This window comes from Pyrus communis, chromosome 13, assembly GCF_041283825.1.
Source record: "Pyrus communis isolate YQ-2024b chromosome 13, ASM4128382v1, whole genome shotgun sequence".
Taxonomy (NCBI): domain Eukaryota; kingdom Viridiplantae; phylum Streptophyta; class Magnoliopsida; order Rosales; family Rosaceae; genus Pyrus; species Pyrus communis.
The window spans coordinates 29,111,205-29,129,171 of record NC_142577.1 but is presented as its reverse complement, the minus strand read 5'-3'; the positions used below and the strand labels follow the sequence as shown (position 1 = coordinate 29,129,171).

At 38.5% G+C, this 17,967-nt stretch overlaps 1 protein-coding gene and 1 pseudogene across 2 annotated transcripts; both read left to right on the top strand.

Moving 5' to 3' along the window:
• The first annotated feature begins 1,143 nt into the window (after window positions 1–1,143).
• On the top strand, window positions 1,144–3,438 carry LOC137737509 (LEAF RUST 10 DISEASE-RESISTANCE LOCUS RECEPTOR-LIKE PROTEIN KINASE-like 2.1). The gene is given in 4 exon segments (XM_068477015.2): window positions 1,144–1,951; window positions 2,088–2,126; window positions 2,248–3,192; window positions 3,195–3,438. Coding segments are annotated over 4 exon segments (1,938 nt in total). The 5' UTR covers window positions 1,144–1,167; the 3' UTR covers window positions 3,365–3,438.
• Window positions 3,439–7,785: 4,347 nt separating this feature from the next.
• LOC137738241 (rust resistance kinase Lr10-like) lies at window positions 7,786–16,002 on the top strand (annotated as a pseudogene). The gene is made up of 3 exons (XR_015954833.1): window positions 7,786–8,595; window positions 14,672–14,710; window positions 14,812–16,002. The product of XR_015954833.1 is annotated as a rust resistance kinase Lr10-like (transcript).
• The last annotated feature ends 1,965 nt before the right edge of the window (window positions 16,003–17,967 follow it).

The window sequence follows — 17,967 nt, the reverse complement described above, 5'->3', positions numbered from 1 at the left end:
ATTGCAGTCAACATCTCTGTTTTTCTACTTCACATGTGTCTTGCCATTCCATCAATTCCCATTTTCTATTCTTCCTTCTCTGTCTCTGCCAGTCTCGAAACACAAGGCCAGCTGGGTAGTTATGGAGGTTGCTCAAATTCAATTTAATCCAAAAGGCAACTAGAGGCTGGCGTTGTTCTTGCATGACCCAGGGAACATGTCATCGTTAAGTAAGAACCTCCTTACAAAGACATAGATGACAGTGGGGTTGACGGAGGCACAAGAGAGGGAGGCCTGTGTGGATTCATTCTTGCCATCACCATCTCAAACAACCAAGTATTCATGGGAGTTCTCAAGATCCGTCGAAAACAACGTGATCTGGGTTTCCAAGTCTGATGAGATTCTTCTGGATCTCTGGAAACCAGTTGTCAAGTACGAGTTTTCTCATCTCGTGACGACTTCAGGTCGTAAATTTCAATTCTCATCGGAATTCAGTGGGGCGCTTCTGGCGCAGTGGGAGAGACGAAAAATGGACATACCTTTTATTTTGTGAGATTTTAGATGACGGAGGTGAGAGGTGGATAGTGCTTCACCGGATTTATGGCGTTGTGTTTTCCACTGACATGAGAGCTTTTCGTGCTGATAACGTGTTGTAAAATCGACGGTGTGTGTGCAGTGGAATAAATAAAATAAGACACAAAATTTACGAGGTTCCTCTACAGTCAGTGTGACTGGAGTACGTCCTCGGGCAGCAGTGATGTTTTCATTATAATTTGGAATAATAGGAGTACAAAGATAACTCTATATATTATCTCTTCTCCTCATCCTCTCTTTCTTTTTCTGCTCTCTATTCAAAGCATACAGAGTGCTCTATTTATAGAGCAACTCCAAGCACACGTCTTTGACAATATAATATTTCTTCATCCCCAAGTCAAGATTGATTTTATGGGCATTGAAAATCTACCCAATGTCTGCAGTTTCTATGTAGGCATTCAATACCCACTAAACTTTTCAACATTTACAACAAAGTATGGAATTTTTGGCCTTTGCCGTGTATCCCCGATATGTTTTATGAACCGAAGAGTTCAGAGTGGTTATCATCAAGTCAAGCTAAATCACCTTCCAATGTCTCAACATTATTAATGTACTGTAATTCGCTCTCATCTCTCTCTCTCTCTAAAATTTATAATGAATCAAAACCTCTGCACCTTCATTCTGATCTTCCTTCTCTCATCAGAAACCCCAGCATTTGCAGTGGACTTTTACTACCAAAACTGCAGCGTCCCCACAACTTGTGGCCGCCTAAACATCAGCTACCCGTTCTACATCCAAGGCAGGCAACAAAACTTCTGCGGCTACCCTGGCTTCCAGCTCTCCTGCCAGGGCGGCGCAGACGACGACGAAGAAGAAGCCTACCCACTTCTCCGGTTGTCTGGAGACGATTACATAATTCACAACATCAGTTACGAAAGCCAGACTCTTGTCGTCTCAAATGCTTTACTTTCGCACTACTTGGACAACTCTTCCTGCGCTAATCTCTCACTGATCCATAATTTAACGATCCCTAATGAACAGTTTGAGCTGGCTCCAAAGCAAGATCAGCTCTTTCTGTTCTACAACTGCAGCCCTTCGTTTGTCGATTCTTTTCCAAGGTACAAGATTGGTTGTAATAACACTTCGGTTCTTGCTCTGCCTCGGCAGATATATCCGAAATTTGGAGGTCTTGTGGAGGTTGAACAGTGTGGATCGAGTGAGGTGGCGGTGGCGCATGGTGGAGGGTATGGGAATGATGAGGCGGCGGGAATGAAGGAAGTGTTGGGAAGAGGGTTTGAGATGAAATGGCTGGCTCCTGACTGCAGCCGCTGCCAGGGGAGCGGAGGGCTATGTGGGTTTAACTACACCACCCGGCTTTTTAGGTGCCTCTGCCCCAATAGGACTAGACCTGTGAGCTGTGGTGACGAACACGGTGGAGGTCAGTTTTTTTCTCAAATATTCTTCGTCACATAATCTTATTGTTAGCGTGTGTAAATCTGTACTAATCTAGTTGTCCTAACCAAAATTTTAAATTTGGTTTTTGATTATGATATGAGATAATGATCATTGTGCAGGACCTGGAACTGGAAACTTAGTCACTAAAGTCTCAATAGGTAATTATAACTTGCTTAGATTAGTTTTTCTAAGTTTATAGGTTGTAATAAGGTATATAGCATGTCTGCAATGCCTACCATTCGATCGAATAAATCACCATATTCAACGTATATTCAGCAGGTGCAGTTGCTGGTCTCATATTTCTATTCGTTATCGTTTGCTGCTTAAGAAGAAAGTTGTCATCATATAGATTTCTTTTCTTTTGGAAGAAGCAAAACAAAAATCGTCAAATTGTAGAGGCCTTTCTAAGGAGCTACGGGCCTCTTCAAGTACGAAGGTATAGCTATTTGGAGGTCAAGAACATGACCAACTCCTTCAAAGAAAAATTAGGACGTGGAGGCTACGGTGCTGTTTACAAAGGAAAGTTACAGGACGGCTGTCTTGTAGCAGTGAAGGTCTTGACCAAACTAACAGGAGACGGAGAAGAATTTATGAATGAAGTGGCAGCCATTAGTAGAACTTCCCATGTCAACGTCGTCGCCTTGTTAGGCTTTTGTTTTGAGGGTTCCAAAAGAGCTCTCATCTATGAATTCATGCCTAATGGATCTCTAGAGAAATTCATATTTGAATCAAATACTCCCAATATAGGTCATGATCACTTGGGATGGGAAGCATTGGATCAAATTTCACTTGGCGTTGCTGGAGGCTTAGAGTATCTACATCGTGGTTGCAGCACAAGAATTTTGCATTTCGACATCAAACCTCACAACATTCTTCTCGATGAAAACTTCACCCCAAAAATCTCGGATTTTGGCCTTGCCAAAATATGCAACAGGAAAGAGAGTATTGTCTCAATGTTGGGCGCTAGAGGTACAACAGGTTACATTGCTCCAAAAGTATTTTCTAGAAACTTTGGAAATGTCTCACACAAGTCGGATGTGTACAGCTACGGAATGATGCTTTCAGAGATGGTTGGAGGAAAAAGGAACATCGATGCTGAAGCTGAAAATACAAGTGAAATATATTTTCCGCATTGGATTTACAAGCGTCTTAAACTGGACGAAGAGCTTGGGCTGCAGAGTGTTGCAAACGAGGAAGACAAAGCAAGAGCAAGGAAGATGATCATAGGAGCTTGTGGTGCATACAAACTGATCCTTCAAAACGGCCAGCGATGAAGGAAGTGATAGATATGTTAGAAGGGAGTGTTGATTCGTTGCAGATACCTCCCAAGCCTTACTTATATTCTCCTCCAAAATCCCCGGCGGATTCTTCTACCACATTGGTATCAATAAAGTAGAAACCTTATGCTTTACTTGAACAAATCTATGTTTTTCTGAGGCCATCGAAATAATGAAGCATGCGTTTGATGTTTGTTTTGTTTTTGACTATACATGAATCAACACAATAGAAGTGACCCTACTACTGCCCCTCCTGATTCAACACAAAATGTACAATATTAGTAGGGAAGGTTTAACAAAGTATTCCCGTAACTATTCATTTTTAACGAAAAACCACATTTATATCTTTTTTTGGTACTATTCACTATACCTTTAAAAAGGGCTTTTCATTAAAAGAGAAGGTTTTTTTAGACTTTTCGTTAGTTTTTCTTATTAGTAATACAAAATATTTGCATTTGTGGGTCAGAATAGTTGATCAAGGTAGTGTGCCTGCTTCATCCTCTTGCGCCCAAGTTCGAATCTACTTCTTCATAAATCAGAGCATTTTAGAATAATTTTTTCAAAAAAAAAAAAAAAGAAGTTTTAACGAAACATTTATGGTACTGTTCATTTTAACAAAAACCACAATTTTACTTTAAAAAGTCAATCATGGTACTATTCACTTACAACACATTTTTGTCATTTTCTTTAAAACTCAAAGTTTTCAAACCCTTTTCGTTAGTTTTCCTAAAAAAAAAAAGGGTGAAAACAATTTAGTGTTGAAAGTGTTGTACCATACAGCCAAGCTAGGTTCCAACTTATTGTGCAAAAATTGATGTTGTCACCGAGTGGATGGAACGGTTCTTGCGAGCCACGTGATTGTATTCTGACAAACAGTGAAGAGAATCGAAGCAGTGTTGAATTTCAGGATTTTTGCAACACTTTTGGCAATGAGTGAACAGGCAGTCCCCGATTACTTGCAAAATCGCTATATGGTGGTGCTTGATAGATTTTCAAGCGAAAAGCATATTACATCTGACAAACGCAAAACTATCCATGCCCGTCGCCAATACAATTGAAATTTCAATTTTAATTTTAGACTTTAGCTCTTGAAATATAAAAAAATGTGATATAGATGATTGTCTGATTCAAAAAGTGATTACTTGAAAAATGTGTACTACACTACTTTCAACCCCACCTACCCTACACATAAAAATACATTAAAATTAAAGTTGCATCCAAACTCTAAGTGCACTTGTATGATCAAATCCTACTCTAGACCAAAACAATCGACGATATGATTCCAAAGTAACGAATTAACAATCGACTGATGCTACTTTTGATAACATAACCTACATTTGGACATGTGAATACCAAAGTTATATCAACAAGCCACGCACGACTGTCATGATTTTTCATGAAATTTGTGTTTCGCTAGAATTTTTGAAATGCACATGTTACATCATTACCGAAGTATATTTTAAAGCACACTGTCAATATCATATGTGAAAGTAATGTAGTAACCTAAAGTTCTTGGATCAATATGAAATTGGCAAAAACAAAACTTAAAAATATAAAAAGTATTCTGTTTTTGTATGATGTGTTTACAAATGATGTGGTCATATAACCCTAATAAACTTTAGAGCTTAATTACTAAATTATTTTATTTGTTAAGTGTATATATATGATCAAGAATCCAAATTAAGGGATGAGTGATATGATTTTTACCACCTACAAAAGTATGGATAAAAACACTTAATAATACTTGCAAGAGAATAAGGTAATTATAGTATAAACGACTCAATTAAGGTTGTTTTCCACAAAGATTTAATGAATAACTTATGTAAAATCAAATCTTAATTAAGTGCTTGAATTTTTTTTATTTAAAAAAGGTTGATTTTGTGACTTAAAATATTAAAAACGAATTTAATTAAAAATATTAAAGAAGTCGGCAAAGGTAAAATAAACTAAAATAAAACGGTTTTGAAAATCAATTTGCAAAACCACTAGGTTCCACCGTCATCTTAACAATCCTATGTAGTTCTTCCAATTACTTATGAATTACCCATGCATATTTTGAAGGTTAAGTTTTCCCAATTTATGTCCTACTTGGAATCTCCAACCTAGAACGTATATCAAACATGCAACCAGTCTGGACGTTCGAATCGAATATGAACATGAAAAACTCATTAAGTTTTATGAAAACTCTTTGAAAAACTATGCAACCCTTAAGATGTGGTGTTCATCTTAAGTGAAGTTACAATAATTAACCACAAGAAGCCAGCACCAATTTTAGGGAACCTTCTAACCAAAATTGCATTAAATTACTTTTCTAAACATCCTAATGGTTGCAAATCACTAAGATACTTAGATAATTTAAACACGATGATTAATAATTCAAAACATACACACATAATATCATAGGTAAATTGAAAAGAACTCCATATTCTTGATAAGGCTGGCCTGAGTGGTCTCGCCCTAATAAAAGAAATTAATTACGAATAATCATGAAACAAAATATTATTAAAAACATGAATAAAAAACGCCTTGAAAGAAGAGTACAAATCCTCAAAGTTTAGCACAGTTCTCCAAATTGATCCCAAAATAGTGCTTAGAGAACCCTAATGGTTAAATAGCCTTATTTACTAATACAAAATAAAATTCTTCCTAGGAAAGGTCTTTGGGAAACAAAATAAAAAAAATAAACTAGCAAGTAAAAGGCTTCATATTTAAAGTCAAATTCGGACTTCTTAGAAAAAAAAAAGACTTTTGATCGACCAAATCTCATTTCCGATTTGGTCCCAAAATGTCTATTTTGAAAGCTTAAGACAATCTCCAAAGGAGATGTCAAAATGCCACATAGACATATAACAGTAAGAAATGACGTATCATTTACTCTAATTGAGATATCAATGATAACATGGAAAAAAATGCTAAACTGACATGGACAAAAATATGTCAAATTTGAAGCCTTCAAATTTGATTTTTACTATTTCCAAAGGCATTCCACATGCCTAACCTTAGACCATCTCCAAAGGAGATGTCAAATTTTGAACATAAAATTTAAATTTTGATAGCTTATGTGGCACTTTGATATCTTTTAAAATTTTGTTATCCAACCGATATGTCAAATTAAATTATTATTTTATAAAATTAATTAAAATTTAATAAATGACATTTAAAGTTTAATCAGTAATCTGTTCACCTTCCTTGATTGAAAGAAGAAAAAAGTAGGATAATTGCACCAGTAAACTCAACATTAATTATAACAAATGATTAAACTAATTAAAAATTAATAAAATACATTTAATAATTAATTAAAAAACATTTGAAGCTGTGCAGTCAACTTAACATTAATTATAATAAATGATTAAACTAATTAAAAATTATTAAAAAAACATTTAATAATTAATTGCATCAGTCAACTCAACATTTGAACATCTTTTGCTGCCAATTTATGTTATCGCCACATAAGATTTGGCTATATTAATGTGGTTTTTTTTACTGTTATAGCTGATGTGTATATTTTGGCATCTCCTTCGGAGATGCTCTTAAATGTTAGCATATTTAAGTATTATTTTATTATTTTTAAACCAACAACAACCCAACTTTTATTAATTTTGTTTAAAAAAAAAAAAATGAAGCAACATATTGGGTGGAAGGAAAATCTTGACAATATGTCAAATTGCCAAGTTAGCCATCAAATTGAAATTTGATGTTTTGAATTTGACGTCTACTATAAATCCTCAGAAGGAATCTTCCTCAAAATATGTCATCTTGACCTCCAAAATACCCAAAACGTTCAAAAATGTCAAGATGAGCCTTCTTTTCTTCGCTACGGTCAAATGGCTTGATAGAAAAATTTGGAATTTTGATACAATCATCTTGAAAGACTCACGAATATCCTCCAATTGGAATCACTCCAAAATTCCTCCGTTTGATTACTTAAATTTAATATTGAAGTCCAGTTTGGTATGTAGGATAAGATTGAAATTGATAATTCTCTAACTTCAAGGTATTATTAAGGGAGAAATTAAAAAAAAATGTCTAACTTGGGTTTGAAGACGGATTACCCATGAAGAAAACTTACACAACGCAGTCATCTTCAAAATGGAAGGATTAGGAGGGATGAGTTTATTTCATGTTTAATAATTTTCTACTCCGCTCTATGTAAAAAAACAAATTCACTTATACTTTCAGTATACCTTGATGTTTTAAAATTATCCATTACAATCCAATCTTATATACTAAACAAGCCCGTCTTTCCCAGCATCTGAAATCACGACATTTTGTAGCCGCATTATTGGCCAAGGAATGAAAAGTATGCAATTTTTGGTCTTTGCCCCGTCTTTCCAAGTATGTAAAATCATGACATTTTCTACCCGCATTATTGCCCAAGAAATGAAAAGTACGCAATTTTTGGTCTTCGCCGTGGATCCCAGATACGTTGTATGAGCCGAAGACCTCAATGGGGGTGGTTACATCAAGTCAACCTAAATCACCTTCAAATATCTCAACATGATGACTGTACTGTAATTCGCTCCTCTCTCTCTCTCTCTCTCTCTCTCTCTCTCTCTCAAATTTACAATGAATCAAAACCTTTGCATCTTCATTCGGATCTTCCTTCTCTCATCAGAAACCCCTGCATTTGCAGTGGACTTTTACTACCAAAACTGCAGCGTCCCCGCAAATTGTGGCCGCCAAATCATCAGCTTTCCGTTCTACATCCAAGGCAGGCAACAAGACTTCTGCGGCTACCCTGGCTTCCAGCTCTCCTGCCACGGGGGCGCAGGCAATGACGAAGAAGAAGCCTACCCACTTCTCCGGTTGTCCGGTAACGATTACATAATTCACAACATCAGTTACGAAAGCCAGACTCTTGTCGTCTCAAATGCTCTGCTTTCACACTACTTGAACAACTCTGCTTGCACTAATCTCTCACTGATCCATAATTTAACCCTCCCTAATGACCAGTTTAAGCTGGCTCCCAACCAAGATCAATTCTTTCTGCTCTATAACTGCAGCCCTTCGTTTGTCGTTTCTTTTCCAAAGTACAAGATTGGTTGTAATAACACTTCGGTTCTTGCTCTGCCTCGGCAAATATACCCGAAACTTGGAGGTCTTGTGGAGTTTGAAAAATGTGGATCGAGCGAGGTGGCGGTGGCGCATGGTGGAGGGTATGGCAATGATGAGGCGGCGGGTATGAAGGAAGTGTTGGGAAGAGGGTTTAAGATGAAATGGCTGGCTGGTGACTGCAGCCGCTGCCAGAGGAGTGGAGGGCTATGTGGGTTTAACTACACCACCCACCATTTTAGGTGCCTCTGCCCCGATAGGACTCATGCTGTGCTCTGTAGGTACGACGCTGAAAAAGGTTAGTCTCTGTTTTTCTCTTTTATTTTACATGAAATTATGAATTGTTAGATGATTACGACGCGGCATGCATGATTTAGGCTAGTTCGTTAACGCATAATGTCGCTCTATTAGACTCAAATTCAAATTCACTTCTATAGATAATATCGATTAATTTCGATAATACTCTTAAATTCTACCAAATAACTCTCCCTCTCTCTGCATATTAAATTATCACCTCCACAGTTTCTGCCACAAAAATCCCAAATGAATCAAAACCTCTGCCTCTTCATCCTGATCTTCCTTCTCTCAGAAACCCCAGCATTTGCAGTGAACTTTTACTACCAAAACTGCAGCGTCCCCCCCCCCCCCCCCCCCACAACTTGTGGCCACCAAAACATCAGCTATCCGTTCTACATCCAAGGCAGGCAACAAGACTTCTGCGGCTACCTGTTTTCCAGGTCTCCTGCCACCGCGGCACAGACGACGACGAAGAAGCAGCCTACCCACTTCTCCGGTTGTCGGGAAATAATTACATAATTCACAATACCAAACCCAGACTCTTGTCGTCTCAAATGCTCTGCTTTCACACTACTTGGACAACTCTGCGTGCACTAATCTCTCACTAATCCGTAATTTAACCCTCTCTAATGACCAGTTTAAGCTGGCTCCAAACCAAGACGAATTCTTTCTGCTCTACAACTGCAGCCCTTCGTTTGTCGATTCTTTTCCACCGTACAAGATTGGTTGTAATTGTTAAAAAACCAGAAAGATCTTCGAGAGACTGAGAGAGAAGGAAGTTCAATACACACTTGGTTTCTGGGAGAATAATCTTATTGAATTCTAAGATAACACAGACTACTTATAGCCTTACAAGATAACTGAATGAAAGTAACAACCCACGATTTTACAGCACCTAGAATCGCGGTATCTGACTAGGGTTAAAGATTGAACGTGAAACAATACTGGTTCCTTAATAATAGGAATTATTAACGACTACAAAGTTGACCTATAAACTAGGAAGCTTAACCCTAGTGGTTAAAAGACTCCCAACAAGTTTAACATCCTCCCTTAAACTGAATGTTATCACCATTCAGTTTATTCCCGGATAAGCACAGATGCCCAACAAGCCTCGCAACTTCAAGAAATCTTCAAGCTTCAACGGTTTTGTGAAAATATCTGCAATTTGCTCCTGGGTTGAGCACTGAACCAAATCTACAACTTCTTCCTTTGTAAGATCACGCAGGAAGTGAAAGCGGACATCAATGTGTTTGCTTCGACCATGCAGAACTGGATTTTTTGAAAGTTTGATAGCTGATACGTTGTCACATAGTAGCACCGTAGCCTTGCACTCATCATGACATAGTTCCTTTAAGATTATCCTTAACCAGACAGCTTGACAAACACTAGATGCAGCGGCAATAAACTCGGCCTCAGTGGTGGAAAGAGTGACCACTGGTTGTTTCTTCGAAGACCAATACACAGCTCCTGAACTCATTAGAAATACATAACCTGAAGTACTCTTTCTGTCATCTTGATCCCCTGCATAATCACTGTCCGAGTATCCCAGAAGCTCTTGATTTCCTCCATTCCTGTAAAACACCCCAAGGCCAATGGTTCCCTTCACATACCTCAACGCTCTTTTTGCCGCCTGTAAATGCATTTCAGTAGGGCGTTCCATGTACCTGCTGATCAAGCTTACTATAAATGCCATGTCAGGGCGTGTAGCAGTTAAATACATAAGGCTTCCTACAATTTGTTTGTAGAAGGTGCTGTCCACCCTTACTCCACCTTCATCCTTCGTTAACTTAAACCCTGGAACTGCTGGATTATCCACTGGATTGCATTGATCCATGTTGAACCTGTTAAGCACCTCATGTGCATATTTACGTTGGCCAATGAATACCCCATCTGACCGTTGCAACACCTCAATACCCAAGAAGAACTTCATTTTTCCAAGATCAGTCATATCAAATTCTATCATCATGGATCGTTTAAATTCTTCAAACATAACTTCATTGTTTCTAGTAAAGATTAAATCATCTACATACAGGCAAACAATCAAATCTTTACCTCCATCCGCTGCTTTGATGAACAAAGTGTGTTCATATGGACACTTCTTGAAACCTTCATTGACAAAGTAAGTCTCTATCCGGCTGTACCAAGCTCGAGGAGCTTGCTTGAGACCATACAAGGCTTTCTTAAGCTTGTATACTTTGTGTTCGTGTCCTATTCTCTCATATCCAAGAGGCTGAGCAACGAAGACTTCTTCATTTATCTCTCTATGCAGAAACGCAGACTTGACGTCTAGTTGATAGAGCATCCATCCCTTTTGAGCAGCAAGTGAAATCACGACTCGAATGGTGTCGTGTCTAGCCACCGGTGCAAATACCTCACCATAATCTGCCCCATACTCTTGACTGTACCCTTTTGCAACGAGTCGCGCCTTATACTTATCTACTTCCCCATTCTCATTGAGTTTTGTCTTGTAAACCCACTTAACACCGATAACTTTGCCTCCAGGGGGTAACGTAGTAAGTTCCCATGTTTCATTCTTTTCGATAGCCTCGATCTCTAAGTTCATGGCATGCCTCCATTTCTTATTCTTAACTGCATCTTCATAGAAGATGGGGTCACTATCAGGAAACTCAACCATGCCTGCAACATTGGAATCTTCTGAAGCCACAGCCATGCATGCAACGTTGGAAGTCTTCCTCCTCGGAGCAACCTTCCCCACTTACATAGTCTCGCATCCATACTGGTGGTCTTCGTATCCGTGCCCCATAAGGTGAGTTCTCCATAGTCTCTTCATGAAGTGAGGCTTCACTGCTTTCACCCTCCTCAGTGCTGCTAGCTTCTGATCCCTCTGCATTATCGCCATTTTTTGTACCCTCTTCCTCATCTGATTCCCACTCAAGGTCTGCTGCAATATCTCCTGTGTAACATGCCTCCCACTTCCAACTTTGATCCTCGTCAAAAACAACATCTCGGCTCACAATTATTTTTTGAGAAATCGGATCATATAATCTATAGGCTTTTGACTCATCACTCACCCCAAGGAATATGCATTTCAAGCTCTTGTTGTCAAGCTTTATTCTTCTGTTATCTGGTACATGGACGTGAGAAATACATCCAAAAGTTAGTGAACTCTTGTGATGTGCATTCTCCTCCTCTGTCAGTGCGAAGAGCCCTGATGTATACTCCTGTTTCTTTTTCAACCCTAGCTTTGTAGTTCTTAAAAACAACAAAAGCTTCAAACTTTTCTACCAAAAAATACACCTAAGTTTTACGACTAAAATCATCTATGAAGGTGATGAGATACCATTTCCTCCTATGTGATATTGGATTGATTGGCCCACAGATATCAGCATGAATTAACTGAAGAATACCTGACGCCCTCCACGTGCTTTCCTTAGGAAAAGAGTCCCTTCGTTGTTTCCCCACCAAGCAATCTTCACAAACCTTCTAAGTAACTTTGAGCTGTGGCATACCCTCCACCATCTTCTTCTGTTGAAGAACTTTGAGACTACTCCAGCTTAGATGACCATATCGACAGTGCCAAAGTTGGGACTGTTCCGAGACGAGAGATACGAGACACTTATGCTCCCTTATCTGACATCGTACAATGAGAATGAACATCCTGTTATGTGACATAGCAGTTTCAATGATTAAGCCCCGCTCAGGATGAAAGATTTTGCAAGCTCCGTGTTGTATGAGAACTGCAAGACCTTTCTCTTGTAGTTGTCCAATACTCAATAGGTTATTCTTCAAGTCTGGTACATAAAATACCTCAGCAATCACATGTATGAGTCCATCTATCTCCATTCGAACACTGCCCTTTCCCTGCACTGTCAGGCTTGCATCATTTCCTAGTTTAACAGAATCTTTGAAGCCTTCATTAAGATCACAAAAAAGCTCCTTCTTGCCACTCATATGATTGCTGCACCCTGAATCTAGAAACCACACACAGTCACTGCTAGTCTTGTTATCATCCACGTACGCCATAAGTAGCATCTCTTCACTTGTCTCGGCCAGGTTTGCTTGTTTCTCCTTTTTAGGGCACTCCCATTGAAAATGGCCAAGCCCGTGACAATGATAGCATTCCACTGTGGATTTGTCAAATCCCGATCGACCACGTCCTCTTCCTCTTCCGCGGTAAGAGCTACGGCCTCCTCTTCGTCCTCCATCATTCGTGACTTGTAGTGCTTGTTCATCCTCAGTATGCTTACACATTCTTTGCTCATGAACCAACAGACTGCTTTGAAGTTCGTCAATGGACAAACTGTCTATATCATTTGATTCCTCAATGGAGCACACAACGTAATCAAACTTTGGAGTCATGGACCTTAAGATCTTCTCGATGACCACCACATCACCCATCTGTTCACCGTGCACTCTCATCTTGTTGGCAATGGTGAGAGTTCGAGCAAAGTACCCATTAACAGACTCATCCACCCTCATATGGAGTACTTCAAACTCTTTGGGAAGAGCTTGCAGCTGTGCACGTTTGACTCGAGCCGTGCCTTGATATTTTTGCTTCAAGGAGTCCCAAATGTCTTTTGCTGTATCCTTTTTCAAAATTGTCTCCAAGATCGATCGATCGATGGCTTGAAACAGATAATTCTTTGCCTTAAGATCCTTTAGCCTTAGATCTTCGATTGTCTTCTTCTGTACCTCTGTAGGATCCACTCATTCTGCTACTGCAGGGACCCCAGTTTCTATCAAACTCGGATCGCAGAAAATTCTCCATTAGCATGCTCCAATGATCATAGTGCCCATCAAGTTTAGGAATGGCTGGCTGCACAAAACTACTTTCTCCTGCCATATCGCTGCTCCTTCTCACTGCACTCGTGTTTACTGTCAGACTTTAAATCAGGCCCCGTGGTGAGGCTCTGATACCAGATGTTAAAAAACCAGAAAGATCTTCGAGAGACTGAGAGAGAAGGAAATTCAATACACACTTGGTTTCTGGGAGAATAATCTTATTGAATTCTAAGATAACACAGACTACTTATAGCCTTACAAGATAACTGAATGAAAGTAACAACCCACGATTTTACAGCACCTAGAATCATGGTATCTGACTAGGGTTAAAGACTGAACGTGAAACAATATTGGTTCCTTAATAATAGGAATTATTAACGACTACAAAGTTGACCTAGAAACTAGGAAGCTTAACCCTAGTGGTTAAAAGACTCCCAACAAGTTTAACAGTAATAACACTTCGGTTCTTGCTCTGCCTCGGCATATATATCCAAAATTTGGAGGTCTTGTGGAGTTTGAAAAGTGTGGATCGAGTGAGCGCGCGTTAGCGTGTGGTGGAGGGTATGGGAATGGTGAGGCGGCGGGAATGAAGGAAGTGTTGGGATGAGTGTTTGCGAGGACATGGCTAGCTGGCGACTGCAGCCGCTGCCAGAGAAGCGGAGGGGCTATGTGAATTTAATTACACCACCTACCATTTTAGGTGCCTCTGCCTAGACCTGTAAACGGGTCGGGTTTGTTAGATTTTGATTGGGTTCAATCCGACCCGTTAAGTTTACGGATCATCCGAACCCAACTCGTTAAGCTTAATGGGTTATCCGAACCCGACCCGTTAAGTTAACGGGTCACCCGTTTCATCTATTAAAATTATTATTATTATTATTATTATTATTTTGCATAGTTTATTTTTTGTTGTTAAGACTTTACTGAAATTACTAAAACATCATCAACTAACGGGTGCTAACGAATGTTAACGGCTGCTAACGGGTCTAACAGGTTGACCCAAAGTAATCCGTTATTTAATGGGTTATTAATAGGTTTACCCGTCAGTGACCCAACCCGTTAATCATCCACCCAAATACTAATATTAAGGGAGCAGATCGGGTCGGGTTAATGGGTCGGGTCCAAAATGCCAGGTCTACCTCTGCCCTTAATAGGGCTAATGTTGTGTGCTGTAGTGACGAAGATGACAAAGGTGGAGGTTAGTTTTTTCCTCAAATATTCTTCGTCACATAATCTTATTGTTAGCGGGTGTAACTCTGTACTAATCTAGTCGTCCTAACTAAAATTTTAAATTTGGTTTTTGATTATGATATTAGATACTGATCATTGTGCAGGACCTGGAGCTGGAAACTTAGTCGCTAAAATCTCAATAGGTAATTATAACTTTACTTGCTTAGACTACAAGGTTTATAGCATGTCTGCAATGCCTACCATTCGATCGAATAAATCACTATATTCAACGTATATTCAGCAGGTGCAGTTGCGGGTCTCATATTTCTAATCGTTATCGTTTGCTGCTTAAGGAGAAAGTTGTCATCATATAGATTTCTTTTCTTTTGGAAGAAGCAAAACCAAAATCGTCAAATTGTAGAGACCTTTCTAAGGAGCTACGAGCCGCTTCAAGTACGAAGGTATAGCTATTCGGAGGTCAAGAAAATGACCAACTCCTTCAAAGAAAAATTAGGACAAGGAGGCTATGGTGCTGTTTACAAAGGAAAGTTAAAGGACGGCTGTCTTGTAGCAGTGAAGGTCTTGACAAAACTAACAGGAGATGGAGAAGAATTTATGAATGAAGTGGCAGCCATTAGTAGAACTTCGCATGTCAACGTCGTCACCTTGTTAGGCTTTTGTTTGAGGGTTCCAGAAGAGCTCTCATCTATGAATTCATGCCTAATGGATCTTTAGAGAAATTCATATTTGATTCAAATACTCCCAACATAGGTCATAATCACTTGGGATGGGAAGCATTGGATCAAATTTCACTTGGCGTTGCTCGAGGCTTGGAGTACTTACATTGTGGTTGCAACACAAGAATTTTGCATTTCGACATCAAGCCTCACAACATTCTTCTCGATGAAAACTTCACCCCAAAAATCTCGGATTTTGGCCTTGCCAAAATATGCAACAGGGGAGAGAGTATTGTCTCGATGTTGGGCGCTAGAGGTACAGCAGGTTACATTGCTCCAGAAGTATTTTCTAGAAACTTTGGAAAGGTCTCACACAAGTCGGATGTGTACAGCTATGGAATGATGCTTTTAGATATGGTTGGAGGAAGAAGGAACATCAACGCTGAAGCTGAAAATACAAGTGAAATATATTTTCCGCATTGGATTTACAAGCGTCTTGAACTGGACGAAGAGCTTGGGCTGCAGAGTGTTGCAAATGAGGAAGACAAAGCAAGAGCAAGGAAGATGATCATAGTGAGCTTGTGGTGCATACAAACTGATCCTTCAAACAGGCCAGCAATGAAGGAAGTGATAGATACGTTGGAGGGGAATGTTGATTTGTTGCAGATACCTCCCAAACCTTAAATGTCTTCTCCTCCAAAATCCCTAGCAGATTCTTCTGCCGCATTGGTATCAATAAAGTAAAAACCCTGTATTTTACTTGAACAAATCTATGTTTTTTTAGGCAATCTAAATAATGAAGCATGTGTTTCATGTTCCCCCCCTATATATGAATCAACACACACACACATATATATATATATAGGGAATTGTTATTGGCATTTCAAAATTTTCATTCTACACTCCAAACTTTCTATATTTAGAAAGAAAAATACATTGTGAGGAGTGTAGAATGAGATTTTTGGAGTGCCAATAACACTTCCCTAAATATATATTAGTAATGTGAAACATTTGCATTTGTGGGTCAGACTAGTTGATCAAAGCAATGTGCCCACTTCATCTCCCTTGTGCCCAAGTTCGGATCCACTTCTCCATAAATCAGATCATTTTAGAAAATTTTTGTCAAAAAATAGGTGAAAACAATTATTTGGTGTGGAAAGCTTTCTACCATACAACTAAGCTAGGATCCAATTTATTGTGCGAAATTTGATGTTGTCACGAATGGAATGATCAAGTAGATGGAACAGTTCTTGCGAAACCACGTGAATGTATTTTGACAAACAATGAAGAGAATTGAAGTCGTGTTGAATTTCAAGATTTTTGGAGCACCTTTGGCAATGAGCGAATAGGCAGTAACCCATTACTTGAAAAGTCGCTGTATGATGGTGCTTGATGAATTTTCAAGCGAAAAGCATATTGCATATGATCAACCTAAGCAAAACTATCCATGCACACTGCCAATACGATTGAAATGAAATTTCGATTTTAGACGTTAGCTCTTGAAGTGAATAAAAAATGTGATGTAGATGACCGCTCGATTTAAAAAGTGATTAGTTGAAATGAAACTGCAAATCAGTGAAAAACATTAGAAAGACAACAAAATCATAGTTACAAAATGACGTACATTCAAGATATAAACTTTTGCAACTTGTATATTACGCTTCCTTCAACCTCGCCCATTCTACACATAAAAAGACATTAAAATTAAAGTCATCTCCGAACTCTAAGTGCACTTCTATTATTTTGAGGGATTAAACTATCCATTTCTACGATCAAATCCTACTTTAGAACAAAACAATCAACGATATGGCTCCGAAGTAAAACGAATTAACAATCGATTGATGCTACTTTTGATAACATAACCTACATTTGGACATGTGAACATCAAAGTTATATCAAAAAGCCACAAAGCACGTCTATCTTGAGTTTTCATGGAATTTGTGTTTTGCTAGAATTTTTGAAATGCACATGCCATATCATTAACAAAGCATATTTTAATGGATCTGATTCTCTCCTCTCCATCACTCTTATTCGAACGTGGAAGAATAAGTCACATCATCTTCTTATTTTATCTTCTCTATAGAGAGAGAAAAACGAAAAGAAAACTGAGAGAGGAGAGAAGGGGAGGGAGCGGAGGAGAAAATGAACGAGAGAGAATCCAATTTCATTTTAAAGTACTTTGTCAATATCATATGTGAAAGTATGCAATGTAGTAACCTTAAGCAAGAAATGATAGATTGATTTTATTCTTACTTTGAGACAAATCTTTAGTAAAGTTTTTTTATTAGGACAACTCTTAAATCAATATAAAATTGACTAGAATTAAAATATAAGAAGTATTATACTTTTAATAGGACGTGCCTTACAAATGATATGGTCATGGATTTGTTGACACTTTCTTTTTGTTCCTACAAACTATAACAAACTTTAGAGCTTAATTACTAAGTTATTTTATTTGTTAAGCGTATATATGATCAAAAATTCAAATTAAGAGACGAGCCAATCAAATAAAACAACAATGTCAATGTAACAATGCATTAAATTGTTATAAAACTCGAACGAGTCAACATGTGTTTTAACTCATTCGTGTATCGTATAATTTGTAGACATCATTTTGTTAAACAAATTATTGTACTATACAGAACTATGCCCGTATTAATCAAGCGTGGCTGTTTTGGCCATTCCACAAGAATCGTAAATTACAAATAAATAACAAATTTGACTCGACGACTCATTTAATGGAACTTGTGAAACCCTAAGACTTGAAGGAGCGCGTACGGAAG